This window comes from Salmo trutta, chromosome 14, assembly GCF_901001165.1.
Source record: "Salmo trutta chromosome 14, fSalTru1.1, whole genome shotgun sequence".
Taxonomy (NCBI): Eukaryota; Metazoa; Chordata; class Actinopteri; order Salmoniformes; family Salmonidae; genus Salmo; species Salmo trutta.
The window spans coordinates 5877243-5890856 of NC_042970.1; the positions used below are offsets into that span (position 1 = coordinate 5877243).

The window sequence follows — 13614 nt, forward strand, 5'->3', positions numbered from 1 at the left end:
CATAACCACGTCATAATCACGTCATAACCACGTCATAACAACGTCATAACCACGTCATAATCACGTCATAACCATGTCATAACCCTGTCATAACCACGTCATAACACGTCATAACCACGTCATAATCACGTCATAACCATGTCATAACCACGTCATAACCACGTCATAATCACGTCATAATCACGTCATAATCACGTCATAACCATGTCATAACCATGTCATAACCACGTCATAACTCTGGATAGCTTTGAACCGTGGCAGAATGTTTGTTTGTTTATTTGGTTGTTGGGTAACCGGTTAGCTGTTACTATAGCAACAGTTCTTCTTTCCGGGTTCACAAACAAAGAGCAACACAATACAACACAATCACATCTACACAGAAATACAACAACATAGAATAGTACTTTATTGTTCATCTGTCACAACACACACGTGTCTTTCATTGTCTACAGAGATAGTAAGGCAGTCATTTAAAAGTAGTTTGAAGCATTATATTATTGTCATCTTTTGCTGATGAATGTAAAATGTAAAAAAAAAAAAAAAAAAATGACAATAAATATATTGTATAAAACATTTTTTAATGCTTGATGTTATTGGTTACTACTATTGATACCCCACAATGATTTGATGTGGAGATCAGAATTGTTGTTTCGGGCGCTTAACCTAAGTAGAGTAGTTACCTCTTGTTGCTGGGGAAGTATCGGTTGCATGTGTTTCCGTCCCAGACACAGTAAGGGTCTCTGGCCAGACAGCAGTCAGCACAGTCTCTACCATATAGCTCACACCTCTGCAGGGGTAACTGGGCCACTCCCTCATCGCTGCTCACATACAGCTGTTGCTGTAGACACACATACAGGGCAGGGAAGATGATTTCATTTCAATTTAAAGTAACTTTTAATTAATGTAATTTAATTATATTGAATTTAATTGATGACCAAGGACTTTAATTGACATAGTAGCCTACAGTGCTTCTACAACTGTCAATGTGTCACGTATACTTCCTCTCCGGCGTTTGAGGTCGTCAGGCTGCTCATTATTACGCACACCTGTCACCATCGTTACGCGCATCAGACTCACCTGGACTCCATCACCTGCCCGATTACCTTCCCTATATATGTCACTCCCCTTTGGTTCCTTCCCCAGGCGTCATTGACTCTGTTCCAGTGTCCATGTCTGTACGCTACCCGTGTTTCGTTCATTTATTTATTAAATCCACTCCCTGTACTTGCTTCCCGATTCTCAGCGGACACGTTACACTACGTAAAGTTAGTCTCTCATTCATATTAGGTGCTTGAGATGACTGTAAAGCGCTGGTATGCAGGAAAATATTAACACATAGAATCTGGATTGTGGGATTTTCAAGGCCTATACCCAACGTGGCTACACCTGTTATCCCAAACTTCTCTGTGACTAGGCTACTGCTGGAGAAACTATGTGTAAACAGTGCTGATGCTCTATAGCAGGGATCATCAACTAGATTCAGCAGTGGAACTATATTTTTGTTGAGGGGATGGTCGGGGGGGGACATAATTTAAAATAATTTACAGACTGCAAATTGACCGCAAGAAGCCCAAACAGATATAATGTATGACTAAAACATAATCCTTTCAAACCTTACTTACATTTGTAAACGATCACATCTTTCTATTATGTACTTTGGAATATATTTCCAAAATTTAAAATCACTTGGAGCTGATTTCCTGGTGTTTTTATAGTCTTTTATGTCCAACAATGAACTAAACATTTTATTTTTAATTGCTCAGATATCTTGGGGTGCCAAATAAAACTACCCGTGCGCTGCCAGTTGGGGAACCCTGATCTATTTGAATCATTACTGGAATGGTATTTTACTGCCACATTAAAACTGTTAACTGAGGATGACCACGAACACACACAAATACAGCACTGCACACTTACCCGTTTGGTAGACAGCTCCATGCTAAGGATAGGGGCGTGATTCTGTAGGATCAGAACACAGGATCAGATGGGTTATTAGTATTGTGTGTGTGCGTGTGTTTGTGTGTATGAGATAATGAACAATATTACCACCACAACTACCACCATTACCACCACTACCACCACTACCACCATTACCACCACTACCACCATTACCACCACTACCAATGGCCCCTGACAGTCCAAGTGACACGGACGATTACCTTGCTACCATTTGTCTCGTCACATTCCACACTAACTCTCTACCAGGCCCAGGCCACGCAGACACACACACACACACACACACACACACACACGCACACGCACGCACACGCACACGCACGCATACACGCACGCAGACACACACACACACACACACACACACACACACACACACACACACCCACACACACACACGCACACACACACACACGCACACACACACGCATACACACACGCACACGCACACACACACGCACGCACACGCACGCATACACGCACGCACGCAGACACACACACACACACACACACACATACACACACACACACACACACACACACACACACACACACACGCACGCACACACACACACACACACACACACACACACACACACACGCACGAACGCACACGCACACACACGCACGCACACGCACGCATACACGCGCGCAGACACACACACACACACGCACACACGCACACACACACACGCACACACACACACACACACACACACACACGCATACACACACGCATACACGCACGCACGCACGCAGACACACACACACACGCATACACACACGCATACACGCACGCACGCACGCACGCAGACACACACACACACACACACACACACACACACACACACACACACACACACACACACACACACACACACACACTGACCTCATTACTATGCTTGTGTCTGTGAGCTGTATGGTAAACCTGTACCCAAGACCTGCCAGGGGCATATCAAGACCTGCCAGGGGAATATCAAGACCTGCCAGGGGCATATCAAGACCTGCCAGGGGAATATCAAGGCCTGCCAGGGGCAGTTCAAGGCCTGCCAGGGGCATATCAAGGCCTGCCAGGGGCATATCAAGGCCTGCCAGGGGCATATCAAGACCTGCCAGGGGCATATCAAGGCCTGCCAGGGGCATATCAAGGGTCATATACAAGTCAACCCCCCCCAGACATCGAATTTAAGCATGAGAATAGCATGCTATTCACCAGCTAATCCTCCAGGGTGGAGAAAGGAAGGTGTGGTGGAGGCGTGTCTACTGATACACTGTATTAATGAAGGTGTGGTGGAGGAGGCGTGTCTACTGATACACTGTATTAATGAAGGTGTGGTGGAGGAGGCGTGTCTACTGATACACCGTATTAATGAAGGTGTGGAGGAGGCGTGTCTACTGATACACCGTATTAATGAAGGTGTGGAGGAGGCGTGTCTACTGATACACCGTATTAATGAAGGTGTGGTGGAGGAGGCGTGTCTACTGATACACTGTATTAATGAAGGTGTGGAGGAGGCGTGTCTACTGATACACCATATTAATGAAGGTGTGGTGGAGGAGGCGTGTCTACTGATACACTGTATTAATGAAGGTGTGGAGGAGGCGTGTCTACTGATACACTGTATTAATGAAGGTGTGGAGGAGGCGTGTCTACTGATACACCATATTAATGAAGGTGTGGTGGAGGAGGCGTGTCTACTGATACACTGTATTAATGAAGGTGTGGAGGAGGCGTGTCTACTGATACACCATATTAATGAAGGTGTGGAGGAGGCGTGTCTACTGATACACCATATTAATGAAGGTGTGGTGGTGGAGGCGTGTCTACTGATACACCGTATTAATGAAGGTGTGGTGGAGGAGGCGTGTCTACTGATACACTGTATTAATGAAGGTGTGGTAGAGGAGGCGTGTCTACTGATACACTGTATTAATGAAGGTGTGGTGGAGGAGGCGTGTCTACTGATACACTGTATTCTGACCTTGACGTAATTCCCTCATAATTCAACCACCTTTATGCGCGAGGAAACCGTGAACAAGGGAAAGGGAATACGGTCGATATAACCTGCAGGTTCCAAGTGGAAGAAGCATGTACTTTATTTTTTCTGATAGCAATAACAACATTCTCCATGCACTGTAATTTACCACTTGATTAGAGCTATTGATAAGAGCTAGGTTAATGAGTAATCAGTTTAGAGAAAGGGATTGTAAATAAACATAGGAATTGTTTTAGATGAAAAGTGTTAATTGTATTTAATTTATTTAACCTTTATTTAACTAGACAAATGAATAATACTGTACATCCAATACAGGTTTTTCTCTAGTCGGAGCTCTGCTCTGACATTCATCTGGTGGATTTGAGAGGGTTGTTGAAAACAAGGTTAGCTCCGGTTTGAATTCCCAAATAAATAAAACGACACAGCCCTCTTGTCCTGTAGACAATGAAAGACACATGTGTGTGTTGTGACATATGAACAATAAAGTACTATTCTATGTTGTTGTGTTTCTGTCTAGATATGATTGTGTTGTATTGTGTTGTTCCACACTCTCTTCTCCTCTCTCTTCTCGCTCTTCTCCTCTCTCTTCTCCTCTCCTCTCTCTTATCCTCTCTCTTCTCGATCTTCTCCTCTCTCTTCTCCTCTCTCTTCTCCTCTCTCTTCTCCTCTCTCTTCTCCTCTCTTCTCCTCTCTCTTCTCCTCTCTCTTCTCCTCTCTCTTCTCCTCTCTCTTCTCCTCTCTCTTCTCCTCTCTTCTCCTCTCTTCTCCTCTCTCTTCCTCTCTCTTCTCCTCTCTCTTCTCCTCGCTCTTCTCCTCTCTCTTCTCCTCTCTTTCCCTCTCTCCTCCCCTCCCCTCTCTTCTCCTGTTCCCTCTCTCTTCTCCTCTCTCTTCTCGCTCTTCTCCTCTCTCTTCTTCTCTCTCTTCTCCTCTCTCTTCTCCTCTCTCTTCTCCTCTCTCTTCTCCTCTCTCTTCTCCTCTCTCTTCTTCTCTCTCTTCTCCTCTCTCTTCTCCTCTCTCTTCTCCTCTCTCTTCTCCTCTCTTCTCCTCTCTCTTCTCCTCTCTCTTCTCCTCTCTCTTCTCCTCTCTCTTCTCCTCTCTCTTCTCGCCTCTCTTCTCGCCTCTCTTCTCGCTCTTCTCCTCTCTCTTCTCCTCTCTCTTCTCCTCTCTCTTCTCCTCTCTCTTCTCCTCTCTCTTCTCCTCTCTCTTCTCCTCTCTCTTCTCCTTGCTCTTCTCCTTGCTCTTCTCCTCTCTCTTCTCCTCTCTCTTCTTCTCTCTCTTCTTCTCTCTCTTCTTCTCTCTCTTCTTCTCTCTCTTCTCCTCGCTCTTCTCCTCCTTTTCCCTCTCTCCTCCCCTCCCCTCTCTTCTCCTGTTCCCTCTCTATTCTCCTCTTCTCCTCTTCCCTTAGTCTGTCTGTTTATGTGGGAAGCATCTGTATCTGTTTTTCCTCTTAGGGGGTTAATTAGTTAATTACATTGTAGTTAAGTAGTTGGTTAGTTCGTTAGGTAAAGTATGTGATTGCCCCAATGGAAACAACAGCCAGTGCTGATGTCAGAAACACCTAGCTCACATTACATGGCAGACAGACAGGTCAACAGATGGTATGGCAGACAGGTCAACAGATGGTATGGCAGACAGACAGGTCAACAGATGGTATGGCAGACAGACAGGTCAACAGATCACATTGCAGACAGACAGGTCAACAGATGGTACTTGAGAAAAGTCATACTATTCAGGCTGAATGAATTCCAAAGAGACCCTAGACCCTACGCCTTAGCCCACTTTCTCATTCTAAACTTCTAACGCGAGCAGGACGGGTGTGGTTTCATTCGACAATGATCACAAGAGCAGCTGCTCACCCGATTTGACAGCTCCAATGCAAATACACAACTGACACCGCCAGATACACCGCTGACACCGCCAAATACACCGCTGACACCGCCAGATACACCACTGACACCGCCAGATACACCACTGACAGATCCTGCTGACACCGCCAGATACACCGCTGATACCGCCAGATACACCGCTGACACCGCCAGATACACCGCTGACAGATCCTGCTGACACCGCCGACAGATCCTGCTGACACCGCCAGATACCCCGCTGATACCGCCAGATACACCGCTGACACCGCCAGATACACCGCTGACACCGCCAGATATACCACTGACACCGCCAGATACACCGCTGACAGATCCTGCTGACACCGCCAGATACACCACTGATACCGCCAGATACACCGCTGACACCGCCAGATACACCGCTGACAGATCCTGCTGACACCGCCAGATACCCCGCTGATACCGCCAGATACACCGCTGACACCGCCAGATACAACGCTGACAGATACACTGCTAACACCGCCAGATACACTGCTGACACCGCCAGATACACCGCTGACACCGCCAGATACACCGCTGACACCGCCAGATACACCGCTGACACCGCCAGATACACCGCTGACACCGCCAGATACACCGCTGACACCGCCACAACATCAGCTACTGTGTGTGGGCGTCGGCTACTGTGTGTGGGCGTCGGCTACTGTGTGTGGGCGTCGGCTACTGTGTGTGGGCGTCGGCTACTGTGTGTGGGCGTCGGCTACTGTGTGTGGGCGTCGGCTACTGTGTGTGGGCGTCGGCTACTGTGTGTGGGCGTCGGCTATCGCCGGTTTACACTTCATCTGATTAAATCTAGGCCTTAACATGGCAGATATTCCCTTAGCCTATCAGAGATGGTATCAAGATGGTGCTAATACCATTTTGCTTACTATTCATTTTTTATTTCCTTTATTTATACAGGTTTTTCTCATTGAGATAACATCTCTTTTCCAAGAGAGACCTGGTACCATTTTCAGATCAGTGAAGTATATAGGCCGTTGGGTGTAAACGTTTCTACACTGGGTCCCATTCAGATGAAGTTCCTAATTGCTCCTGAAGCTAAAACTCTGACTTGGTAGAAGGACACTTTAAGAGAAGACGTAATGGTGAAGCTGAAGTAGATCCGCTCACCTGAAACACAGTCAGCTGCTCCAGAATGATCTCCTCAGGCTCCCTGTTCTCTTTAGGAACAGACACCACTTTCAGCACCTGGCCATCATCTAATGAGCAGGGAGAAATAGAGAGAGAGGGGGGGGGAATGGAGAGAGTTACCGAGTGATATAGGTAATAACAATCGATTGCAGTTAATGTCCCTAATATACAGCTGGTGATCTTCATGGAAACGGTGAGTTAAAAGTCCCAAGGTCACACCAACCAACCACCATTCCTGGCTGTGTGCTTCATGCATTGATCGATTGATGCTGTGGTGTGTCATTGTTACATACTAGCTTTGTATTTGTATTTGGTTCCTGCCAAGGCAGCAAATACTCTTCCTGTTGTCCAATAACATTATTAAGGAAGTTTATACAATATTTAAAACATTACAATACATTTCCAAACGGATTTCACAGCACATTAAGCGTGTGCCCTCAGGCCACTACTCTACTACCACATATCTACAACACAACACCCATGTGTACGTGTGTGTGTTATAGTGTGTGTGTTATAGTGTGTTTGTATTCATGTGTCTGTGCCTATGTTTGCGATGCTTCACAGTCCCCGCTTTTGCATGCGTGTGTGTGTGTGTGTGTGTTTCTTCAAGTTGAACTAGATAAGTTACGTGTGTTAACCTAAACCTAATCTCATTGACAGGGATAGTGTGGGTAGTGTGTGATTTATTTATGAGTTAGAATATATAACCTCAGGGTCTGGGACCATCCTGACAAGAGCCAACCCTTCCAGTCATTTGTGTGTGTGTGTGTGCTTGTGTGTGTGTGTGTGTCTGTGTGTGTGTGTGTGTGTACTGTGTGAGCGAGCGAGCGTGCGTGCGTGTTTGTGGTGAGTGTTTGTGCATACGCGCTCTCGTCCATGTTTGCGTTTGTGTGTGTGAGTGCGCTTGCCCCTTGAACTCTACCCTTTTTAAGTGAATCATTTTAAGACAGACACCCCTCGGCAAACACATTTCTCTCTACTCTATGCTGAGGACATAGCTATCTGCTGTTAGAGGTGACCAAGCCTGGGTGAAGGTGTCACATCCTGACCATAGTAAGAGGTTATTTTCTATGGTAGAGTAGGTCAAGGTGTGACAGGGGGTGTTTTGTGGTTTTCTATGATTTGTATTTCTATGTTTAAGTTCTAGTTTTTCTATTTCTATTTGTTGTTGTTTTTTGGGTTGATCTCCAATTAGAGGCATCTGGTCCTCGTTGTCTCTAATTGGAGATCATATTTAAGTAGGGGTTTTTCTTCCTGGGTTTTGTGGATTATTATATTTTGAGTAGTGTTTGTTTCTCTCTGCGTCACGGTTTGTTGTTTTGTTAATTCAGTTATTTATTTATTGCAAAGTTTCACGGATTAAATAAAATGTGGAACTACAACCACGCTGCACTTTGGTCCGCTCCTTTAGACAGCCGTGACAGAATAACCCACCACAAAAGGACCAAGCAGCGTGGAAAGGAATGGATGATCCATGGCCCGGAGCCTGTAAAGATGATCCATGGCACGAAGCCTGTAGGGATAATCCATGGTCCGGAGCCTCCAGTGATGATCCATGGCACGAAGCCTCCAGTGATGATCCATGGCACGAAGCCTCCAGTGATGATCCATGGCACGAAGCCTCCAGTGATGATCCATGGCACAAAGCCTCCAGTGATGATCCATGGTGCGGAACCTGTAGTGATGATACATGGCACGGAGCCTGCAGCGATGGTCCCCAGTCCAGAACCTCCTGAGACGGTCCCCAGTCCGGAGCCTCCAGCGATGCTCCCCAGTCCGGAGCCTCCAGCGATGATCTACAGTCCGGTTCCTCCTCCGACGATCCACGGTCCGGTGGTACTAAAGCAGAGGGATCAGCGGGTGGAGCAGGGATTACGCCCCGAACCGGAGCCGCCTCCTCTGCTGGAGGTTAAGGTTATGTGGACTGCATTTGAGCCGCCATAAACAGGAGTTGCCCACCCTACCCTCCCTTTTGTTTGTTTTGTTTAGGAGCATTTGGAGTCTGCACCTTTGGGGGGGGGGGGGTGGGGGGTACTGTCATGTCCTGACCATGACCATAGTAAGAGGTTATTTTCTATGGTAGAGTAGGTCAGGGCGTGACAGGGGGTGTTTTGTGTTTTTCTATGTTTTGTATTTCTATGTTTAAGTTCTAGTTTTTCTATTTCTATGTTTTTTTGGGGGGGTTGATCTCCAATTGGAGGCAGCTGGTCCTCGTTGTCTCTAATTGGAGATCATATTTAAGTATGGGGTTTTTCATCCTGGGTTTTGTGGGTTATTATATTTTGAGTAGTGTTTGTTTCTCTCTGCGTCACGGTTTGTTGTTTTGTCATATTCAGTTATTTATGTATTGCAAAGTTTCACGGATTAAATAAAATGTGGAACTACAACCACGCTGCACTTTGGTCCGCTCCTTTCGACAGCCGTGACAGAAGGGGCCTGGCAGTGTCAGGGTATTATATACACAGTTGAAGTCGGAAGTTTACATACACTTAGATTGGAGTCATTAAAACTTGTTTTTCAACCACTCCACAAATTCTGACATTTCACATTCTTAAAATGAAGTGGTGATCTTAACTGACCTAAATCAGGGATTTTTTTACTAGGATTAAATGTCAGGAATTGTGAAAAACTGAGTTTAAATGTATTTGGATGAAGTGTATGTAAATTTCCGACTTCAACTGTATATACAGTTGAAGTCTGAAGTTTACATACACTCAGGTTGGAGTCATTAAAACTCGTTTTTCAACCACTCCACAAATTTCTTGTTAACAAACTATAGTTTTGGCAAGTTGGTTAGGACATCTACTTTGTGCATGACACAAGTCATTTTTCCAACAATTGTTTACAGATTATTTCACTTATAATTCACTGTATCACATGATGTCAAGCAAAGAGGCACTGAATTTGAAGGTAGGCTTGGAATACATCCACAGGTACACCTCCAAATGACTCAAATGATGTTAATTAGCCTATCAGAAGCTTCAAAAGCCATGACATCATTTTCTTGAATTTTCCAAGCTGTTTAAAGGCACAGTCAACTTAGTGTATGTAAACTTCTAACCCACTGGAATTGTGATACAGGGAATTATAAGTGAAATAATCTGTCTGTAAACAATTGGTGGTAAAATGACTTGTGTCATGCACAAAGTAGATGTCCTAACCGACTTGCCAAAACTATAGTTTGTTAACAAGAAATTTGTGGAGTGGTTGAAAAACGAGTTTTAATGACTCCAACCTAAGTGTATGTAAACTTCCGACTTCAACTGTAGACAGACAGACAGACAGACAGACAGACAGACAGACAGACAGACAGACAGACAGACAGACAGACAGACAGACAGACAGACAGACAGACAGACAGACAGACAGACAGACAGACAGACAGACAGACAGACAGACAGACAGACAGACACAGTGTGTGTGTGTGTCAGTGAGACAGTATAACAGCTACTCGTGCCCCTCAGGGTGCTTCTATAAATCCTTACTAGATTTATCCTACTGATATAAGGGCTGTTTAATAGGTTTCTCATTAGATTCATCCAACTATTATACAGTATGGGCTGTTTAATAGGTTTCTCATGAGATTCCTCTTACTCTTTATCACCAGTGGCTCTGGTTGATCCAGGGTTACCTAGTAACAGGGTTACCTAGTAACTGCGGTAGAATGTAGCCTGAAGAGTCTGAGTCTCTCTTGTAGGGAAGTTGTGTTGTTAGGTATCAAGGCAACCCATGAACAACTCCACAAGACATTCTCTTACACGGTGCTATGTGTTCCTAGATAGAGGACATTATACTGTAATGGTATCTGTTATGTGTTCCTAGATAGAGGACATTATACTGTAATGGTATCTGGTATCTGTTCCTAGATAGAGGACATTATACTGTAATGGTATGTGTTCCTAGATAGAGGACATTATACTGTAATGGTATCTGGTATCTGTTCCTAGATAGAGGACATTATACTGTAATGGTATCTGTTCCTAGATAGAGGACATTATACTGTAATGGTATCTGTTATGTGTTCCTAGATAGAGGACATTATACTGTAATGGTATCTGGTATCTGTTCCTAGATAGAGGACATTATACTGTAATGGTATCTGGTATCTGTTCCTAGATAGAGGACATTATACTGTAATGGTATCTGGTATGTGTTCCTAGATAGAGGACATTATACTGTAATGGTATCTGGTATCTGTTCCTAGATAGAGGACATTATACTGTAATGGTATCTGGTATCTGTTCCTAGATAGAGGACATTATACTGTAATGGTATCTGTTCCTAGATAGAGGACATTATACTGTAATGGTATCTGTTATGTGTTCCTAGATAGAGGACATTATACTGTAATGGTATCTGGTATCTGTTCCTAGATAGAGGACATTATACTGTAATGGTATGTGTTCCTAGATAGAGGACATTATACTGTAATGGTATCTGGTATCTGTTCCTAGATAGAGGACATTATACTGTAATGGTATCTGGTATCTGTTCCTAGATAGAGGACATTATACTGTAATGGTATGTGTTCCTAGATAGAGGACATTATACTGTAATGGTATCTGTTCCTAGATAGAGGACATTATACCGTAATGGTATCTGTTATGTGTTCCTAGATAGAGGACATTATACTGTAATGGTATCTGGTATCTGTTCCTAGATAGAGGACATTATACTGTAATGGTATGTGTTCCTAGATAGAGGACATTATACTGTAATGGTATCTGGTATCTGTTCCTAGATAGAGGACATTATACTGTAATGGTATCTGGTATCTGTTCCTAGATAAAGGACATTATACTGTAATGGTATGTGTTCCTAGATAGAGGACATTATACTGTAATGGTATCTGTTCCTAGATAGAGGACATTATACTGTAATGGTATCTGGTATCTGTTCCTAGATAGAGGACATTATACTGTAATGGTATCTGTTCCTAGATAGAGGACATTATACTGTAATGGTATGTGTTCCTAGATAGAGGACATTATACTGTAATGGTATCTGGTATCTGTTCCTAGATAGAGGACATTATACTGTAATGGTATCTGGTATCTGTTCCTAGATAGAGGACATTATACTGTAATGGTATCTGTTCCTAGATAGAGGACATTATACTGTAATGGTATCTGTTCCTAGATAGAGGACATTATACTGTAATGGTATCTGTTCCTAGATAGAGGACATTATACTGTAATGGTATCTGGTATCTGTTCCTAGATAGAGGACATTATACTGTAATGGTATCTGTTCCTAGATAGAGGACATTATACTGTAATGGTATCTGGTATCTGTTCCTAGATAGAGGACATTATACTGTAATGGTATCTGGTCCTAGATAGAGGACATTATACTGTAATGGTATCTGTTCCTAGATAGAGGACATTATACTGTAATGGTATCTGGTATCTGTTCCTAGATAGAGGACATTATACTGTAATGGTATGTGTTCCTAGATAGAGGACATTATACTGTAATGGTATCTGTTACTAGATAGAGGACATTATACTGTAATGGTATCTGTTCCTAGATAGAGGACATTATACTGTAATGGTATCTGTTCCTAGATAGAGGACATTATACTGTAATGGTATCTGGTATCTGTTCCTAGATAGAGGACATTATACTGTAATGGTATCTGGTCCTAGATAGAGGACATTATACTGTAATGGTATCTGTTACTAGATAGAGGACATTATACTGTAATGGTATCTGTTCCTAGATAGAGGACATTATACTGTAATGGTATCTGGTATCTGTTCCTAGATAGAGGACATTATACTGTAATGGTATCTGGTCCTAGATAGAGGTCATTATACTGTAATGGTATCTGTTCCTAGATAGAGGACATTATACTGTAATGGTATCTGTTCCTAGATAGAGGACATTATACTGTAATGGTATCTGTTCCTAGATAGAGGACATTATACTGTAATGGTATCTGTTCCTAGATAGAGGACATTATACTGTAATGGTATCTGTTCCTAGATAGAGGACATTATACTGTAATGGTATCTGTTCCTAGATAGAGGACATTATACTGTAATGGTATCTGTTCCTAGATAGAGGACATTATACTGTAATGGTATCTGTTCCTAGATAGAGGACATTATACTGTAATGGTATCTGGTATCTGTTCCTAGATAGAGGACATTATACTGTAATGGTATCTGTTCCTAGATAGAGGACATTATACTGTAATGGTATCTGTTCCTAGATAGAGGACATTATACTGTAATGGTATCTGTTCCTAGATAGAGGACATTATACTGTAATGGTATCTGGTCCTAGATAGAGGACATTATACTGTAATGGTATCTGGTCCTAGATAGAGGACATTATACTGTAATGGTATCTGGTATCTGTTCCTAGATAGAGGACATTATACTGTAATGGTATCTGTTCCTAGATAGAGGACATTATACTGTAATGGTATCTGGTATCTGTTCCTAGATAGAGGACATTATACTGTAATGGTATCTGTTCCTAGATAGAGGACATTATACTGTAATGGTATCTGTTCCTAGATAGAGGACATTATACTGTAATGGTATCTGTTCCTAGATAGAGGACATTATACTGTAATGGTATCTGTTCCTAGATAGAGGACATTATACTGTAATGGTATCTGT

General features: G+C 43.3%; 1 protein-coding gene across 1 annotated transcript in view; it reads right to left on the reverse strand.

Moving 5' to 3' along the window:
• Nucleotides 1–13614, reverse strand: part of LOC115207279 (semaphorin-3D) — a 36831-nt gene that overhangs the window by 2753 nt on the left and 20464 nt on the right. The window contains exons 8-10 of the mRNA XM_029774260.1: nt 6962–7050; nt 1918–1959; nt 681–838 (exon numbers count right to left, since the gene is read on the reverse strand). Of these exons, the coding sequence (XP_029630120.1) occupies nt 681–838; nt 1918–1959; nt 6962–7050 (289 nt within the window). The remainder of the gene's footprint in view (nt 1–680; nt 839–1917; nt 1960–6961; nt 7051–13614) is intronic.